This window comes from Chlamydomonas reinhardtii, chromosome 2, assembly GCF_000002595.2.
Source record: "Chlamydomonas reinhardtii strain CC-503 cw92 mt+ chromosome 2, whole genome shotgun sequence".
Lineage (NCBI taxonomy): Eukaryota > Viridiplantae > Chlorophyta > Chlorophyceae > Chlamydomonadales > Chlamydomonadaceae > Chlamydomonas > Chlamydomonas reinhardtii.
In genome coordinates, this window is record NC_057005.1 from 7,476,431 (window position 1) to 7,495,762 (window position 19,332).

Here is a 19,332-nt window from a genome sequence, read left to right on the forward strand (position 1 = left end):
ATGCTTCTTTTAGTCTTGCGCGACACAGTGACATTATGAGTGTCGATTTACACTTTTTCAGGAATAATTAGCTGTCAGGAGGCGACGGCCCAGCATCGCGCGGCTAGAACCCTGGTCCGGTCGCCGCTCAAATGCCCCTCACGCTGGCACGGCCACCCGTCCGGCCCCAGTGCCACCCAGCCACAGCAGCTCGCCCACAGGCCGACCGTTGCTCATGTACTAGCTCTGTGGCTGTGTCTTAGTTGCATATCGACTGTGCTGCACCCCGGCCCGGCCAGGACCTGTGGCACGTGCCAGGACCGGCTGCACCAGGGTGCACCTGGCCAGCAACGCCAGTGCGAGGGCTCGGTAATTGCTAGCAAGGAACCCGAGTACGCTGCCGCACCAAACGGCATCGGTCGCTATGTGATAGATGAGTCCGCCGCAGCTCACGTTTCGGCTATTGGACGCCATTTCGGCAGAGCATAGCAAGGTGGAGTACCTTGGGTAGCTGGTCAACGGGACTGGGCATTGTATGCATGTCAGTACGGCTAGGGTTCAACCCAGTGTTGATGTAGCAGGACCGCTGTTACCAGGACAAGCCAGACCCTGTTTGGGAGTTGGGAGTTTCCCGGCTTCCCGTAGGCTTTCCCGTAGGAGTTGTGAAAGGTTTCCACGCCACAGCAGTGCTGCGCTCTGCGGCTGTGCACTGCGCAGTGCGCCCCGAATGCCACCGTGTGGCCCATTGCCAACACGGCCCGTCCCTGGGCATAGGGGCTGCACAGACTGTGAGCTTCGTAGTATTGCAGGCCCAGGCACTCTGTCGATTGCTGCCGTACGGCAGCGCAGGACGCCAGGACGGAAACACAGCAAACACTCCTGGGAAATCGGAGGACTTGCGCCGGGCGCTCAGCCTTCGCCTGTCACTAGTCAGCCATGCCAGTCGGGGACACTGGTCGTCCCTAGACACTTGCCAGGGTGGATCGGTGCGGACTGCGCGAAAACCCTCTCTAAACTCCATCCGAGCAGAGTAGTAAATTGCTGCACTCAAGACGCACATCAAATTCAACAGTAAACGTCACAACGCTGCTGACGGAGACTTACACAACAGGCACACCTTGCCAACACTCGCAGAATGCTTTGCATCTTCTTTAAAACTGCGGTGCAATAGAGCAGATGTTCTGCGGGACAAATGTACCTATAATAGCGTGACTGCGAGGAAAGGTGTATACCAATTACCAGCCAGGATCGCGCCAAGCGCGCTTCTGTCACGCGATTTAGAATCCATGGGGACCAGTCGCAACGCAAGGGGGTCCCTTGGTTTTCGTGGTGGTGTTGCATGTTTCTTGATCGTCGCATCGTGTCTTGCGTCGCTAAGCGCGGTCCAGGGTGCGGCACAGAGCCCTTTCAAAGAGGAGATAAAGACCTGCCATCCGGACTGCACAAAGTGAGACCTCCGCCGAAGCGGGTGTCCCCAGTGAAGGCCGTCAGTTAGGACTCACCACGCGGCTGCTGACCTAAATCCGTGCTCGCCCTGCAGGTTTGGGAACTGCAACGGCGAGACGGGACAGTGTGACTGCCCGTTCGGGCTCACAGGTGAGCGTGGCGGGGTTTTGTGGGGCTGGCTGCTGCGAAAGCATTTTCTGCAGAACCGGGGAACTACTGCTGACCGGGGTGCGGCTTCCCCAACCCGCCGCCCCAGGCCCGTCCTGCCAGGAGCGGCTGTTCCCGGCCTGCCACTCCAGCAAAGACGAGGGCACAGTGCCGCACTACGGCACCTGGTACCCCAAGAATTGCGAGTGCATCAAGTGCGTGGCGGGCCGGGGCTGGGGTAACGGGCAGGGCCACGCGGAGTCGCCTGCAACAGTTGTGTGCAGGCCGTGGCCAGCTCCGTGCAGCACGCTCTCTTCAGTCCATGCAGCTCAACCCCCTTCCGCACGTGCTCGCGCTGTACATGACGCAGGCAGCTGCGTGACTGGCCGGGGTCCTGCCCCGACTACCTACACTATGAGGGCAACAGCGCCGCGTTCTTGTCGCCCTGCTTCTACGACTCAGTCACACACCACAACGTGAGTGCAAAGCAGCTAGCCCGCACCACCACGTGAACGCGTGCTTGGCTGCGCATAAGATGCCGGTTCTGCTTCGGTCCCTCTCATCCGCCGCATCGCAAACACCGCACATGGTTTGAGGAGGGGCACGAGAACCCCAGCACAGCAAATGCGGATGCCTGTTGTGCCTTCTGGTTGTTCCCTCCCTGTCGCTCTGCAGCTGCTGTGCTTCAGCTACAAGGGCCGGGACCCGGCGGAGCAGCTGTCCGACTCGCCGCCGCTTGACGACCCCAACGTGGAGTGGTTCCACATCACGGGCTACCCGCGCGTGCTCATGACGCCGGTGCCGCCCGCGCAGTGGCCCAAGGTAGTTGCGGTATGCGATAGCCCGCGCGGGCAGGGCATGCTGCGGTGCGACACACCAGCATGACTTGGATCCGGCGGGCGGGGCTTGCAGAGACGCTGCGGTGACGCTGCCACCGGTGCGGTGCGTGCGCCGGCGCCACGTGACGTGCCGACCGCATTCACGGCCTCGCCCGCTGCTGGCCCGCGACCGTGCGTGCAGGAGTACAAGACCCCCGACGGCGGCCAGTGGCGGCCGCTGAGCGAGTGCCCGGACCGCTGCAACAACCGCGGCTGGTGCCAGATCCAGGGAAGCAACTACCAGGTGGGATGGGGTGGGGCGGGTGGAGGGCTAATGCACAATGTTCGCCCACAGAACCTTTCGGTTCGCTGCGCGTAACAGTTGGCTGACGTGTCTGTGTGCGCCCTCAAACCGCTGTGTCTGCATAGGGCTTTCACGAGGACCCCAAGGAGCGCTGGTGCAACTGCCACGGCTACTACGAGGGCAAGTCCTGCGAGATAGCCGACCCCGGCCACTGCTACCGCAACTGCAGGTAGGGCCGGGGCCCGCTGGCTGCGGAGCAGTTAGGCTCATACCATAAAAGAGCATGTATGCTACCCTCCTGAAAGCCACAAAGATAGCGGTTGACCACGTGCGCGGCTGCTGCAATACTTAACATTAAACACGTGCTCTTTCCACCGCCCTCCCATCCTGCCTCGCAGCGGCGTGGGCGAGTGCGTGGGCGGCTGGTGTCACTGCAAGCCGGGGTACTGGGGCCACGGCTGCACGCGTACCAAGGCGTACAGCAGCAGCGTGGGTGAGAGCTGGGGGGGAGGGGGGGGTGGCGGGGGGCGGGCGGCTCATGGGGTACAGGAACGTGCCTGAGGCGGCCGTCTCCCGGGCCCTCGCCCGGGCCGACTGACCCCACATCACCACGTACCACCGCTCCACGCAACTCAGCCCCGCCACGCCTCGCTTCCACCCGTCCTACTCGTATGGGGCATGGGGACGTGCCTCCGGCGGCGGGGTAATGGGGACGGCTCATGGAATATGGGGACGGCTCATGGGGTATGGGGACGTGCCTCGTGGACGTGCCTCCCGGACCAACTGACCCACATCACCGCCATTCACCTACCGCCAACTTCACGCTCCTCCCGCCCCTGTCAGGCTGGCGGCCCAACCACGCCGAAATCAAGGTGTATGTGTACGACCTGCCCAACAATGTGGTGCACCGCCGAGAGTTCAACGACCAATGGTGCGTAGTCGAGCACAGGAGCACGACTGCACGACGGGACGTGAGGCCGCGGCGAGCGTCTGCCTGTTGACGGCAGGTTGGATCAATAATAACGCATGCGTAACTTACATGTCGCTCGCGCACAGGGCCCTGATCGACCTGATGTACAACTCGGAGCTGGAGTTCACTGACAAGCTGTTGGGCGACTGGGGGGTGCGCACCGAAAACCCTTGGGAAGGTGGGTGATGGACAGCTAGGCACGGTAGCTGCCAGCTCTCGTGTCGCTGGGTGCTCGTGCGCGCAGCTGTGACATGTCTTTTTCGCTGCGTCCTTGCACATTGCCCTCCTCATCGCCCATGCTCCCTCAACTTCCCGCAGCTGCGCTGTTCTACGTGCCCACCTTCACCTACTGGTTCACTGGTAAGAGCGGCTAAAATGAGGGAGGGAGGCGGCAGGGTGGGAGGAGGGCGCAACACAGGACTTGCGCTCTACGGGAGGGGCGGACGAGAAGGGAGGGATGGGGGGATGGCGCACAGGCGCTACATCAATCGTGCCTGTGCCTCACTGCTGATGTTTGGCAGAAACCCACGGGCACCTTCACAGGTAACGTGGGCCACCCCTACTACGTCATCCAGCATGCCACCAAGTGGCTCCAAGAGAACTCGCCCTTCTTCAACCTCACCGGCGGCCGCAACCACATCTTCTGGTGCGCCGGAAACACGGGTCGCGTTGGCGTGCTTGGTTCTGTAGCGCTGCACAAGGCCGCGTTCCGCAGCGGAATCCCGGGACAATGTACCTCACGGCTTGACGCGGCCTTGCTCCCTCCCCCTCAGGGCCACCAACGACCGCGGTGTGTGCAAGCTGCAGCTGGCGCCGCCGGAGATGCAGCACTCCATTAAGGTGTGTGCTTGGCTGCTCATCGAGCGCGGCAGTGTTGAGATTGATATCGTGCAAGGGCAACCAGGGCTGACAGGAGCAGACGGCATGGCTGGGTGGTCATGGTGCACCCACAACGTATTTCTCGTGAGAGTGTTTATGACAACCCTCCCCAAACCACCATTCGACACGCTCGCACACACGCAGCTGGTGCACTTCGGCCAGTCGCCGCGGCGGCCGTACGCGCACCGGCTCAAGGGGCAGATGGACGCCACCGCGCACCTGGGGGTGAGGCGCCGTGGGGGCCCCGTGACACGGTGTGTGGCAGGAAGCACAAGGGGAAGGGTGGACGCCGCGCATGCAAATGCGCAAGCAAAGCGTATGTACGCACACCACGCATGCGTATGTACGTGTCACCAGCGCTCCATGAGTCTGCCAGGCTCGTCACCACACACCAGCGCGTTGGCTTGGGCCTTGTGACCTGGCGCTTGTGTGTGTGTGTGTGTGTGTGTGTGTGTGTGTGTGTGTGTGTGTGTGTGTGTGTGTGTGTGTGTGTGTGTGTGTGTGTTTGTTAAAAAACGAAACGAAAGCCCGCCCAATGACGCGTCGGAGTTACTTACCGATACCCACCCTTTTACCGAGCGTCGCGTGACTGTCGTCACCCAGGTAGTCATACTTACCCGCGATAAGCCTGGAACCCCACGGGCGACCATTCGGCCTGACCCCGCGATGCACCTGGATGCGTCCATGCTCCGCACCCTGGGCGCGCTAAACAACGTTTACCCAGCACGCCTAATTCCCAGATTCCCGCCCGCTGGTCGTAGTCGAGCTCACCTTTAGGCAAAAGTGGAAGCATGGGCATAGGGCGGCAGCGAGGAAGTGTCACGGGCATGTGAATGGCAACGGCGACAAGAGAGGCGGCGTGCAGCAGACAAGCTAGGTATCACGCGTCCCAAATCCCGCCCACTAAGTACATTAATACTATGGGAAGAGGGCGAGTTAGCGGTGGCACTGCGACTAAACGGGGTCAAGGCTGCATGGGGGACGTGGCGGGCGGCGGTTGCAGCGCGTGTGTGTGTGTGTGTATATGTGTGTGTATGTCCGGGCACCAGCGCTGCCAGCCCTCGCCGAGCCGTCGTGCCTGGGCGTCCATGGCACCCCCTATGTCCCCTTACCGTGGCTGCGCAGCGCACGCCTGCTGCTGCCGTTCTGCTGCCCCCTCACACGACCTCACACGCCCTCGGGCCTCGGGCTGCGCTGCACCTGTGTGCCCACCCGCTCACCCCGCAGGGTCTGCTGGGCGCGCTGCCGCAGCCGGGCAGCCGCTTCCCCGACTTCCCCGAGTTCAACGCGGGCGACATCCTGGAGGAGAGCGAGATCTGCTACAGGTAGGTGCGGGCGGCAGCAGCAGCAGCAGCAGGGGGGCACATGTGTGTTGCGCACTCGCCAGCGCACAGGGGCTTGAAGGAAGAGGAGGGGAAGGGGTGCGCACTCGCGCATGAGCCTGCTGTCGGCATGGGGAGAGAGTGCAGGCCAGGGTGGCCCGGAACGCAGAGTGGGGGGACTGACACCCAGAGCGGCCATCCCATTCCCAGGCAGCCCCAGGCCCTGTCCGCAAGAGCACGAACGGCGGCAAGGGAACGCCGCCTGTCAGGCCCAGACGCTCCTTCGCCAGCAGCCCTGCACACACCATCTCTCTTCCACCGCTGAACCGCTCTCCTTCCCCTTCTGCACCTCAGGCCGGAGAAGGACGTGGTGGCGCCCAACTACCTGCACAACGACTGGGTCAAGCCCGACAGCTACAACAAGGTGTGTGTTGCATTGTGTGTGTGTGTGTGTGTGTGTGTGTGTGTGTGTGTGCACGCAGCCTTCAAGAGCTGCACGGGCGCAGGGGAAGCGGCACGGGAATCACGACAAGGGGCGGGGCAGGACATGCTCATTGACAAGTCGACACGGGCCACAACTGCGGCCACAGCCGCGGCCGCTCGAGTCTTGACACGTGTCCGGGGCGTTGTCCTGATGTCCACGAAGGGGCGCCTCACCCTGACGTGAGCGGAGCCGCCAGTGCCCTGAGTCGCCGCCCTGTCCCGCTGCTGCACATACACACAGGTGTGGGTCACCACCACAGAGGCGGACGGCACCCGCGTCGTGAAGCGGAAGCCCGACGCGCCCGCGCGCACCACCACGCTCTACTTTGGCGGCTACACCAAGTAGGTAGCGGGACATTGCTGTTGCTCGGCTTCTCCTCGCCATGCGGTGCTAGCCACATGCGTCGTGTGTAGAGGCGTGCGCCTGCTGCCGGCACCGCCCTGCCAACGTACGGTATGTTGCGCACCCTTGCCGCGGCGGCCCCACTGTGCAGGCCCATTATGGCGTACAGCCAGGGTGTGCGCCAGACCATCCACAAGATGTTTGGTCCGGGCGGGAAGTACGACCCAGAAGTGAGTGCTTCCGAATTTCCAGAGGGCTGAAGGGGGCTTAGGTGCGGAGCGGTCGGCACTCGGCAGGCACTGTGGGAGTAAGGCTCGGCTGCGTGACTTGTGACGCTGCCCTAGCCGTGTGTCCTTGTGCGACGCATCCGTTGTAGCACGCGATGTACTATCTATACTGTCACACCTACCTCTGGATCCCGCTCACGCACCCGGCGGCCTGTGTGCGCCTGCAGGGACCCAACGCGCGTAAAGACTTCGTCATCGGCGGGCCTGCAGGTGCGGCGGGACGCGGCGGGGTGCGGTGGGATGGGAGCGGAGCAGCGTCAGTGACGGAACCCATAAGAATTAAGAACCCGTGTCGGGGGCTTCACATTGGCACCACACGAGTGCTAACGTCCGCTCGCTGCTCGTCTCTTCACCCTGCACACTTGCACACCATCACGCCGGGGACCACCAGGCGGCGCCGCTGTGGACAGCATGAAGCTGGCCAAGTTCTGCCTGGCACCCATGGGCGCGGGCTGGGGCATTCGCCTGGCGGAGGCGATGGTCAGCGGCTGCGTGCCCGTGATCATCCAGGACCACATCTACCAGGCGCACTGGGACATCCTGCCCTTTGAGGAGTTCTCCATCCGCATCGGCCGCAACGAGCTGCACCAGCTGGTGGACATCCTGGACGACGTCAGCCCGCAGCAGCTGGACAGCCTGCAGGCCGGCATCGAGCGCTACCACCGGGCCTTCTTCTGGGACGCGCACTGGGGCGGCCTCGCCTACAACTACACCGTGCAGGCGCTCAAGCGCCGGGCCGTCAGCCTGTGGAGCGCAAACTACAGGCGGCACCGGAGGAGGCTGCAGCACGAGCGGGAAGCGCTGGAGCAGGACTGAGCCGGCGATGGGTGTTGGCGTTAGTGATGCACAGCAGAAGTGATAGCTTAGCTTTGTGTGTGGTGGCCAAACAGGTGCCTGCACGATGGCTGCTGACAGGTGCATTCTTCCGTTAGGCATGCTGGCAGGAGTGGACGTGTTTGCAAACCTCACGCGCTGCGTGTGAGAACAAACAAGATAACGGTACTGTGACACTGCGCAATTGGGGATTGTGCTTAATGAATGAGGTGAAGCGGAGTAAACTGTGGCAGGTCGTAAATACGAGTGCTGAGGGACCCAGCCGCGTGAGCGCGACGGAACAGAGCACGCGTGGCCAAGCTTCGAGGAAAGGTTCAACGCATGGGGGGCACCATGCGGATACTGAGGCTGGATGCGATGGGGCAGGGTAAGGGCAGGTTGGCGTAGTCGCGTAGTGTGCAGCGTATTGCCAGACCCCAACATTTGACAATCACGTCGCGACGTCAATGCATGAGCACACGGCTGGGGGGAATGCCGGAATAGTTGTACGGATGCGTTGCGGTGGTTGCTGGCGTCCTCGCAGGCTGGTACTTTGCTGACGGAGCATTCCTCATGCAGTCATGCTCCGGGCGCCCGGCCAGGCGATACTGCGTAACTGCGATAGCACCCAACACACACACACACACACACACACACACACACACACACACACACACACACACACACACACACACACACACACACACACACACACACACACACACACACACACACACACACACACACACACACACACACACACACACACACATACCGCAACGCCACACGCGTGAAGCAGACGCGCAGCGCACCTGCAGGTACCCGCATATGGGCGACGATGCGTGCCTGGGGTAACCGTAACACCGTGCAGGCGCTAAAGCGCCGGGCCGTCAGCCTGTGGAGCGCAAACTACAGGCGGCACAGGAGGAGGCTGCAGCACGAGCGCAGGAGGCCGGCGCTGTTGTAGCCGCGAGCGGGCGACAGGCGAAACGCCAGATTGAAATTGCCAGCTCGTCGACAGCTAGGAGGGTGACTTCCAGTCTGCGTGGCGTGCCGAGCATGCGTCGACAGGGGTATAGTGTAATCATTCTGTGACCAGGTAGTACTCTATATAAAATTAAGTCGCACATGTGCAGCAAGAGGTCATCCAGGACCCAGGAAGGCAGGAACTGAACGTGCAAGCTGCAATGCTGTTGTGCATGTTCAAATATTTACAAGTAATGACACCAAGATGCTGCTAGAGAATATACAGAACAAAGACAAGGAAACCCCGACAAATGGCACTCGGCATGTTTGGCGTCCTGTTGCTATGCGGAGTGCTTTGCTCCTCAGCTATTAGTCCATTTAAAGAGCACCTCAAGGCATGCCACCCAGACTGCACAAAGTAGGTGTTGCGCGGAGTGGGGCTTCCCCGGCTTGGCCGCTCCCTGCTCGCCAGGCCCCCGGCGTACCGAACTGCACCCTCGCCACGACGCCTTGCAGGTTTGGGAATTGCAACGGCGAGACGGGGCAGTGTGACTGCCCCTTCGGGCTCACAGGTGCGGCGCACAGCTCACGGGTTCTCCTAGCTCCGGACAGGTTGGCTCAACTGCCCGACACGCCCTCCTGGCACCTCCCACCTCCCACCGCTCCCGCCCCAGGCCCGTCCTGCCAGGAGCGGCTGTTCCCGGCCTGCCACGTCAGCAAGGACCCCGGCACATTGCCGCACTACGGCACCTGGTACCCCAAGAACTGCGAGTGCATCAAGTGCGTGTTGTTTGGCCCCAGCAGCCTCGGCCACACCGCACCGCAACTGCACCTGAACACTCCATCCCCCCCCCGCCCTCCAGCTCAACTCCAAGCAAACACCACCCTCAGCACACAGGTGTCCCTTCGCTTGCGCTCTCCACACGTGTTCCGTGCTCGGTCGCGCGGGGCCGCACCCCTTTTACCGACCTTCACGCCCCCATGCCTACCCACGCTCCTCCACACACCCGGCCCCGCCCACCCGCTCAGGCAGCTGCACGCCTGGCCGGGCTCCTGCCCCGAGCACCTGCACTACGAGGGCACGGGCGTGTCGGGCGCCAGTCCCTGCTTCTACGACCTGGTCCTGGCGCACAGGGTACAGGGCAGGGGGAGGGAGGGATGGGGAGGCGGAACGGGGATGGGGGAGTGGGGTGGAGGGGGTTGGGCGGATCGGAGGAGAGGAAAGCAAGGGGAGTACGGCGGAGATGGGAGGGCGCGTGCCATCTGTATGTGTTTGCAGCAACAGCCTGCTCCCTCGTGTGTCCTGAGCTCACACGTACCTCTGCGTGCAGTGCCAGGGTAGGGGGTTCTTAGGAAGGTGAGGAATGCAGTTAGCCTGCCTTGCAGCAACCTCTCCCGCCTCCCATCCCTCCCATCCCTCCCACTTCTCCCACCCCTCCCCGCTGCACCCTGTTGCACCCCACCCCGCAGTTCCTGTGCTACCGCTACCAGGGCCGCGCCCCCGCGGACCAGCTGTCCGACTCGCCGGCGCTCAACGCCAGCGGCGTGGACTGGTTCCACGCCACCGGGCACACGGCGCGACACAGCCCGCCGCAGGAGGCGCAGCTGCCGCCCGAGCAGGTGCCGCAGGTGCGGGGGGAGGCGGGGCGGTAGGCGGGGCGGGAGCGGGGCGGGGTGGGGCGGGGTAGAGCGGTGCAGTGCGAGGTCGGGCGGGAGGTCGGGCGGGAGCGGGGCAAGGGTTGGGGCATGGCGGTGCAGGCAAGCGTTGAGGCGGGGGGGCAGGCAAGGTTCGGGGCGGCCCAGAGTTGCGGCGGGGCGGGGCAGGCATGGGTTGGGGCGGGGCAGCGGGATGGCTGAGTGCGGTGTGTGGGAGGTCCTTGGCCGGTGCGCTGACCGGTGTGGTGTTGATGGTTGGTGTACAGCCTCGTGTGTGTGTTGATGCCCGTGCTGCTGCATGTGCTCCCTCGCTGCTGGCCCGCGACCGTGCTTGCTGCAGGAGTACAAGACCCCCGACGGCGGCCAGTGGCGGCCGCTGAGCGAGTGCCCGGACCGCTGCAACAACCGCGGCTGGTGCCAGATCCAGGGAAGCAACTACCAGGTGGGAGTAGGGGATAGGGCGGGAGGGGGAGCGGGTAGAGTGACGTGGACGGGTTGTAGGCCTCGCCATTAGCCCACATGAAAACATGCGTCACAGGACGTCACCCGCACCTGCTGCCGCGCAGGGGCGGCACTACGACGCGGCGGAGCGCTGGTGCAACTGCCAGGGCTACTTCCGCGGCAACAGCTGCGAGGTGGCGGACACGCAGCACTGCTACCGCGGCTGCAGGTGGGAGGCGCCGCACACAGAGAGAGCCCCCGGACCCCGCGTGCGGGGATGAGCGAGTGGCGTAAGGGGGGATGATGGGTGCAGTCGGGCGCAGGCGCGCGGTGTTACCAGGGCTCTCAAGAAGTGTTGTCCGGGCGCCATCGCTGCCTGTCGCTGGATCCTGTTGCCGTTCCGAGTGAAGCGCTGGCTCCACCTGCTTGGACCCGTCGGGCTGGGCCACCTGCACCCTGCCTCGCAACCGTCTCACCTTGCAGCGGCGTGGGCGAGTGCGTGCGCTGCTGCTGCAATACTTGACATTTAACACGTGCTCTTTCAACCACCCTCCCATCCTGCCTCGCAGCGGCGTGGGCGAGTGCGTGGGCGGCTGGTGTCACTGCAAGCCGGGGTACTGGGGCCACGGCTGCACGCGCACCAAGGCCTACAGCAGCAGCGTGGGTGAGAGCTGGTGGGGTGGTGGTGGCGGGGCGGCAGGTGGGGGGCCGGGCGGTGCAGGAGGTACAGGGACGTGCCTGAGGCGGCCGTCTCCCGGGCCGACTGACCCACATCACCGCCATTCAACTACAACCAACTTCACGCAACTCAGCCACGCCACGCCTCGCTTCCACCCGTCCTACTCGTCGTTTTCCCGCCCCACCCGTCAGGCTGGCGGCCCAATCACGCCAAGATCAAAGTGTATGTGTATGATCTGCCGAGTAATGTGGTGCACCGCCGAGAATTCCACGACCAATGGTGCGTGCGTGTGCATGTGTGTGTGTGTGTGTGTGTGTGTGTGTGCATGTGGGTATGCTTCATGTGCCCGCCACGATGCGCCCGGGGGGGGGGAGTAGCCGGTCATGTGGAGAACGGGCGGGTGAGGGGGGACGGGCTCGTGTTGTTTGCCGCCGCAATGAAGACACAGCTGCACAGCGGCCCGCACCCAACCGTTGCGACCATCACGTTATGCATCTGCGTTATCCCTCGCCTTGTTTCAAGTACCAGTATTGCCGCCACCCGCTGCCGCCACTTGCACCGCCCCTGCCGCCACTCGCGCCGCCGCAGGTCGCTCATTGACCTGATGTACAATGCGGAGCTGGAGTTCACGGAGCTGCTGTTGGGCGACTGGGGGGTGCGCACAGAAAACCCCTGGGAAGGTGGGTCATCGACAGCTAGGTAGTTCACTTGTCATGCTGGTAATATCCTATTACAAGCAAGAGCAGAGGGTGGTGAGAAGCAACGGTTGTGATGCTTTCATGTTACCGCCCGCACACGCGCAACCTCTTCCGAGTATCCTGTCACCTCCCCCCAAAAAAACACAAACCCGCACGCACCCGCAGCCGCGCTGTTCTACGTGCCCACCTTCACGTACTGGTACACGGGTGAGCATGCGTGGCCTTTCTCTCGTGGCCTTTCCCTCGTGGCCTTTGTCTTGTGGCCTTTCCCTCGTGGCCTTTCCCTCGTGGCCTTTCCCTCGTGGCCTTTTCCTTGTGGTCTTTCACCCGTGTAGCTCACGTCTGTCCTGCACCACGTGACCTGTGGACCCCACCCGCGCCTCGCCGTGCGCGCCGCCACCACATCTTCTCACAGGCAACGTGGGCCACCCCTACTTTGTCATCCAGCATGCCACCAAGTGGCTCCAAGAGAACTCGCCCTTCTTCAACCTCACTGGCGGCCGCAACCACATCTTCTGGTGCGCCGCAGACGCCCTGCTGTCTCGCTCCCCCTCTTCCCGCTCTCAGACCACTGGCGCCGCTCTCGCTGCTTGCTGCCTCGCCCTTGCCGCCCAGTGCAGTGCCCACACGCGCCGACCCACCCACCCGTGCATCCACGTGCCCCCTGCCTCACGTGCCTCCCTCGCGCCCTCCCTCCCTCCGCCTGCATTCCCGCCCCTCCCCTCCCTCCCCCTCAGGGCCACCAACGACCGCGGGGTGTGCAAGCTGCAGATGGCGCCGCCGGAGATGCAGCACTCCATAAAGGTGTGTGAATGTGTGTGTCTGTGTGTGTCTGTGTGTGCGTGAAACAAGAAGGGAAGAAGAACGTGTGTGCTAGCGTGTGTGTGTGCGGCCCCGTGGGCACTGAGGCCCCAGCTTGGCGGCCAGAGGGCCGGGGGTGCGCCCGAACCCAACTGGGTCCCCTGCACCTGCACCTGCGGTGGCGGGCCCCAGACACCTCAAGGCCACCAATGGACTTCGCTGCTCAGTACCACTAACCTCCCGAGTCCCCTGCCATCCGACATCCACCTCGTCTACAAATTATTTCTCTCCACCCCACGCCCCTCACACGCTCTCACACACACGCAGCTGGTTCACTTCGGCCAGTCGCCGCGGCGGCCATACGCCGCCCGCATGAAGGTGGGCCAGACGACCGACCCCACCGCACACCTGGTGAGAGCGCGGGCGGGGCGGGGTGGGGCGGGCGGGCGGGTGGTATGGGGCGTACGGTATGTGTACATGTGGGGATGTGGGAGATCTTGCCTGGCTCGTGCTGTGGGTGCGGGTGCGGGACGTCCGCACCTGGGATACACCAAATGCCATGGCGTCCACCCCGGCGTTTCCTGTCTCCAGCGTCTTCAGAACTCTCTCCCGCAACACGCTGTCTCACGTACAAAGTCACCTATCACCCCGACACACACACACACACACACACACACACACACACACACACACACACACACACACACACACACACACACACACGCGGACGACACACGCTCCTCCCCTTGCAGGCGCTGCGCGGCGCCCTGCCCCAGCCCGGCACGCGCTTCCCGGAGTTCCCGGCCGAATTCACGGCCATGGACATCCTGGAGGAGAGCGAGATATGCATACGGTGCGTGTGTATGGGTGTGGCGGTGGGTGTGGGAGTTACCAGCCCAAACTTAATCAAACCAAGCCAAACTAGCGGAGCGCAGGCAGAGGCGACAGTTTCAAGCAAGGGGGAGGGCAGCGGGAGGAGGAGGGGGGAGGCAGCAGGCGTGCAGGATGGAGGGCAGCGGGGTGAAGACGGAGGCGCATGTGGGAGGGTGGGAGTGGTGTATGCCAGTACGGGTGTGTGCCCGTACAGTAGCGGCTGCTGTTACAGTTGGGGTTGCGCGCCTGCACGGCCCGGTGTGAAGCTCCGGCCAGCAGGCCTCGCATCAGCCACCACACCTGCCACCACACGCTGCCCGCACTAGCACTGCCCCCACACTTACACTGCCCCCCTCCTATACGCAGACGCACACGCGCCCGCACACTGCTGCGTGTTGCCTCGTCCTCCTCCCCAATAAATCATGAATGCAACCCCCACACACACGCACGCACAGGCCTGAAAAGGACGTGGTGACCCCCAACTACATCATGCCAACCTGGGTGGAGCCACACAACTACAACCAGGTGCGCGCGGCAGTAGCAGCAGCAGTGGCAGTAGCGGCAAGGGGGAAGGCAGTGGTGGCAGTAGCAGCAATATAGTAGCGGCAAGGGAGGAGGCGGGAGGGAGGGAAGGGCAGGCGCCTGTATACCTCGGGTGACAGCACGCACGCAAAATTGTCAGCCGGCATCCTGAAGACGCATGGCGCTACACTCCTCCCAATCAACACCCGCCACCTCCCAACCCGCCGCCTAGCCCACACGCTCAACCCCGGCGTCCAAAACATCCTTCCTCCGCGCTCTGTGGGCTGGTCCTGGGTCTTGGTTTCTTCGGGACTGGAACAGTAACCACCCCCTTCCCCCACACATGCACGGCTACCCCCCTCCCCGCACTGCCGCCGCCGCCGCCTGACAGGTGTGGAACGTGACGCAGCTGCCCGACGGCACGCGGCAGGTGACACGCAAGCGCGGGCCGGACGTCCCCGTGCGCAACCTCACCCTCTACTTTGCCGGCTTCACCAAGTGAGAGGCCGGGGGAGAGGAAAGGAGCGCCTGGGCGGGGTTGATCGGCGTTGTACGGGGTAACGGGATTGCGCACGCGCACATGTTCATTACCGGTACACATACACACAATACTCTGTACCTAAGGAAAGCTCTCTGCCCGACACGCGCCCCCGCCGCACAGGCCCCAGATGTCGTACAGCCAGGGTGTACGGCAGCTGATTCACAAGCTGTTCGGTCCGGGCGGGAAGTACGACCCCAAGGTGTGGGGGGTGGGTGGGCGCTGCAGGCAGACACGTGGCCGTGGCCGTGGCTGGGTCGGTCTGCGGCTGGGTGGCATGGGTGATGGAGCGCATGAAGGGGGCGGGGTGGGGGCGGAACTGCTGGCGGGCTGGTCACGTGCGGCGCGTGCGGTGCTCTGTGCCGTGCGTTCGCCAGAGCACAGGGGTAGTGGGCCGACACGGTGCGTGCTGTGTATGTGTCGCCAACGGGCTCGGCGTGTGCCCATGTGCCACCGCCCCCCCGCAGGGCCCCAACGCGCGGCCCGACTACAAGGTCGGAGGTCCGGGAGGTGAGGCTGTGGTCTCATTTTCAAACCAACAAGGACAGCCGGGCAGTCAGTCACACCCTGCATGGGGCGACCACTGCACAGCCCCGCATGTCTCCACACACACCTAAACACCCAGACCTGACACACCCTTCTCCTACACACACCATGTCTCTTTGCGCTTAGTTTATCTTGTGCTCCTTGACACCATGCCTCTCCGCCCAACCCACACTCTCCCGCCTCTCCCATCCCCTCCCCTCCCGGGGATTAATCATGAATGTAACCCCTCCCGGCAGGCGGTGAGGCCGCCACCTACATGCAGCAGTCCCGGTTCTGCCTGGCGCCCATGGGCTCGGGCTGGGGCATTCGGCTGGTGGAGGCGATGATCAGCGGCTGCGTGCCCGTGATCATCCAGGACCACGTATACCAGGTGGGGGACTGGTGGTTGGTGGGGAGGAGGGGCAAAGGAGGGGCAAGGGAGGGGGGAGGGAGGGGCAAAGGAGGGGGAAGGGAGGGGAAAAGGAGGGGGAAGGGAAGGGGTGGGTGCAGTGCGAGACCCGCCGTCCACGCCCCGCCCACCCATGCGGCCATGCTGGTACGCCGTGTAACCCCGTGCAGACCCAACCAACGCAATCATAACAAACAACACAACAGCAAGCACCGCAACCGCAACCAACAAACCGCAGCGCCCACCCCTCGAACCTAACCCCCACCTCCCCCCCCCCACACACACACACGCACCCAGGCCCACTGGGACGTGGTGCCCTTCCCCGAGTTCTCCATCCGCGTCGGCCGCCACGACCTGCACCGCCTGGTGGAGCTGCTGGACGACGTGGCGCCGCAGGAGCTGGAGGAGCTGCAGGTGGGAGGAGGGAGAGGGGGGGAGCTGTATGGTGCAGGTGGGGAGGGCGGTGCGCAAGCGACGGGCGTTCACACCCGGTGCACATATGGACCGGTGCATTATTGACGCACAGCCACACATATACACACACATACATGCACACACAAACACATACATACACACACGCAAACACATAACACACACATACATACACACATCTCCACAGGCCGGCATCGAGCGCTACCACCGGGCCTTCTTCTGGGACGCCCAGTGGGGCGGCCTCGCCTACAACTACACGATACAGGCGCTCAAGCAGCGCGCGCACAGCATGTGGAGCGCAAACTACAGGCGGCGGCGGAGAGCGCAGCAGCGACGCCGGCTGTTCAGTGTGGGGCGGAGGTCGCGGCATGGGTGGTGATTGGTTGGGGCTGGAGGTGGGCGTTTGTGGCGGCGGGATCGGCGTGGGCGCGCGGCATGGTAGTGTGATGCTCACAATGTGCCAAATGCCCTTGCATCAAGAGCTGAGGCCTTGGCATAGGCAGTGGCCTGTTGATTACGTAAGGAGCTGTAAGGTTGGCTTGGTAAGGGTTATGACGCAGAGTGGTCGGACAGAGGCTGGCGCCTGGGAAGGGAAGGGGCCCTGCACGAGGGTGGCTGGGCCCCCAGGCTGGGATGGTGTTTTTCTGATTCAGCACGCTTTAATTATGTGACTCGGGCCGCGAACCTGCGAGTCTATGTCCGCCTTTCTGTAAAAGCGTTGCACGCTCAACAATTTGGCACTGCGCGAGTGTAAACAGAACCCTAGTCTGCGGTGCCGTTAGACACAGTCTGCTAACCGACCCAGGCTGTGTAAAAAATTTCTAAACGTAGCTTAGAGTTCGCCATAAGCTTGGTGCGAATGGCAGAGGGGCTCGGTGTACAAATTTCGCCCGAAGTGCAAGCCGCACTCCGCGAGGGACGCCCAGTAGTGGCGCTAGAAAGCACGATCATTAGCCATGGCATGCCTTGGCCCGATAACCTCAAGACGGCCCTTGAGGTGGAGGCCGTGGTCCGGGAATCCGGGGCCGTGCCCGCCACGATAGCTATTATCGCCGGCGTCCCACACATCGGGATGGAGCGCCAACAGCTGGAGCACATCGCAAAGCGCGGTCTCGCGGTGCAGAAGGTCTCGCGCCGCGACCTGCCCGTCGTCCTCGCCAAGCGCCTCGATGGCGCCACCACCGTCTCCGCCACAGCCGCGCTGGCCGCGCTGGCGGGGATACACGTCTTCGTGACGGGCGGCATCGGCGGCGTGCACCGCGGCGGCGAGGTGACCATGGACGTGTCCGCCGACCTGGTAGAGCTAGGGCGCACGCCCATCGCGGTCGTGTGCGCCGGCGCCAAATCCATCTTGGACATCCCGCGCACGCTCGAGGTGCTGGAGACGTGGGTGAGTCCCCGCGCCCCGAAATTTAGCTGGTTGGTTTTGCTGCCGTCTGAACGCGCTCGCGTTGCGAGCTAGGCGCTGGCCCACTGTTACCGTAACCTGGGTTGGGGGCCCGGACGTGCGCATGTGCGGCCGCGGTTGGTTCCTGCTACCCTCACGTGCATCGCTGATTCAGTCTCTGTACTTGATCCCCCACTGAACACAGCCCCCACTATCCACCCCTGCAACAACCACCGCCCCACCCTTTTCACACACCCCACATGCCCAGGGCGTGGCGGTGGCGGCGTACGGCACGGACGAGTTCCCCGCCTTCTTCACGCCGCGGAGCGGCTGCCGGGCGCCGGCACGAGTGGACACAGCCGCCGAGTGAGTGTGGCGGTTGTGGTGGCGGTTGTGGTGGTGTGGTGGTGCTGCTGGTGGTGGTGGCGGTGGTGGCGGTGGTGGTGGTTCAGAGAAGGGCGGGGCAGGGCGGGGAGAGCTGGCGCCGGCGCATCCCAGCGGTGGGCCGACCCCTACAAACCCACGTGCCCACTCCCGGGACCTCCTATACCAGCCCCAAACCCCCCGAACCCCTTTCCCTGGATGCCGCCCCCCTAGGGCTGCCTCCATGTTGGGCTGTGTGCGGCGGCTGGGCCTGGGCAGTGGCATGCTGCTGGCAGTGCCCATACCCGCGGCGGCGGCGGCGGAGGGCGAGGTGGTGGAGGCCGCCACCCGCGCCGCGCTGGCGGAGGCGGAGGCGCGCGGGGTCAAGGGCAACGAGGTACGGGCGGGGATGGGTGGGTGTGGTGGGTGGGTGGGTGTGGTGGCGTGGTGTGGTGTGGTGGTGGCATGAGGTGTGGTGGCGGGCGCGGGGCCGCAGGCGGTGTTGCTGGGGAGACGTGCTAGGGGACCGCGGCAGGGGGCTCCGTGCGTGTCGGGCGCGTGGCCACCGGCCATGACTGGGAGTGGGAAACAAGTCAGCACCACAAGAGCACTCACCTGTACCCACGGCCTGCTGCCGCTGCCGCTGCTGCTGCTGCCGCTGCCACTGCCACTGCTGCTTGCACCCAGGTGACGCCCTTCCTGCTGGAGCGGGTGCGGTCGCTGACGGGCGGCCGCTCGCTGGCAGCAAACATCCTGCTGGTCAAGAACAACGCACGCGTGGGGGCGGCGGTGGCGGCGGCTTACGCCGAGCAGCAGCAGCAGCAGGGGGAGAGGGGGGCGGTGCCCGCGGGGCTGAGGAGCAAGCTATGAAGAGGAGGAGAGGAGGGGAAAGGCGGTGTGAGTAGCCTTGGCTGCGAGGGATTTGTGGCGTGCGTGGCGAGTCCAGTGCATGGGAATTCAGCATGCACCCAATCAATGTAATGCTGTTTCCTGTTTTGTTCAAAGAGGTTACATAACTGCTGTGTTAGGCAGAAGCTCTCAACGGGTCAACTCGGCCGGCATTTAGGTCGCGACCTGTGAAATACCAGCCGTCGCTCGAATTCGCTTTCATGTACCGCACTTAAATCTAGTAGATGTCATTTGAGCCTGAATTTGAGCCTGAATAGCCAAATGGCTGCATAGTCGGCGTGTCTGGGGGGACAACTGGAACGTCGGCACGCAGACTCGACTCCACGAGTGCCACTTGTAGCC

The 19,332-nt window shown here is 63.7% G+C and overlaps 3 protein-coding genes across 4 annotated transcripts; all 3 read left to right on the forward strand.

The window, feature by feature from the left end:
* Positions 1-990: 990 nt before the first annotated feature.
* CHLRE_02g144100v5 (uncharacterized protein) lies at positions 991-8,422 on the forward strand. The gene is made up of 20 exons (XM_001694935.2): positions 991-1,426; positions 1,520-1,575; positions 1,682-1,787; positions 1,943-2,048; positions 2,248-2,394; positions 2,593-2,694; positions 2,820-2,923; positions 3,093-3,187; positions 3,538-3,625; positions 3,751-3,842; positions 3,983-4,024; positions 4,208-4,310; positions 4,438-4,504; positions 4,688-4,768; positions 5,771-5,868; positions 6,220-6,289; positions 6,590-6,690; positions 6,843-6,921; positions 7,146-7,188; positions 7,370-8,422. The coding sequence occupies exons 1-20, from the start codon at positions 1,266-1,268 to the stop codon at positions 7,792-7,794; spliced, it is 2,166 nt and encodes a 721-aa protein (XP_001694987.1). The 5' UTR covers positions 991-1,265; the 3' UTR covers positions 7,795-8,422.
* A 408-nt stretch (positions 8,423-8,830) lies between these two features.
* Positions 8,831-17,097, forward strand: CHLRE_02g144050v5 (uncharacterized protein). Of its 2 annotated transcripts, XM_043060273.1 has the most exons (23): positions 8,831-9,175; positions 9,274-9,329; positions 9,432-9,537; positions 9,787-9,892; positions 10,228-10,386; positions 10,754-10,855; positions 10,980-11,083; positions 11,338-11,349; positions 11,424-11,518; positions 11,725-11,812; positions 12,122-12,213; positions 12,397-12,438; positions 12,647-12,749; positions 12,969-13,035; positions 13,360-13,443; positions 13,785-13,885; positions 14,361-14,430; positions 14,819-14,925; positions 15,089-15,167; positions 15,433-15,475; positions 15,748-15,881; positions 16,197-16,313; positions 16,519-17,097. In XM_043060273.1, the coding sequence occupies exons 1-23, from the start codon at positions 9,081-9,083 to the stop codon at positions 16,708-16,710; spliced, it is 2,154 nt and encodes a 717-aa protein (XP_042927758.1). In that variant the 5' UTR covers positions 8,831-9,080; the 3' UTR covers positions 16,711-17,097. The 2 variants fall into 2 exon arrangements, with proteins under 2 accessions (XP_042927758.1, XP_042927757.1); XM_043060274.1 differs by lacking the exon at positions 11,338-11,349.
* Positions 17,098-17,150: 53 nt separating this feature from the next.
* Positions 17,151-19,302, forward strand: CHLRE_02g144000v5 (uncharacterized protein). Its single transcript, XM_043060261.1, has 4 exons — positions 17,151-17,721; positions 17,987-18,084; positions 18,316-18,478; positions 18,769-19,302. Exons 1-4 carry the CDS (start codon positions 17,293-17,295, stop codon positions 18,949-18,951), a joined length of 873 nt encoding a protein of 290 aa, XP_042927759.1. The 5' UTR covers positions 17,151-17,292; the 3' UTR covers positions 18,952-19,302.
* Positions 19,303-19,332: the final 30 nt, after the last annotated feature.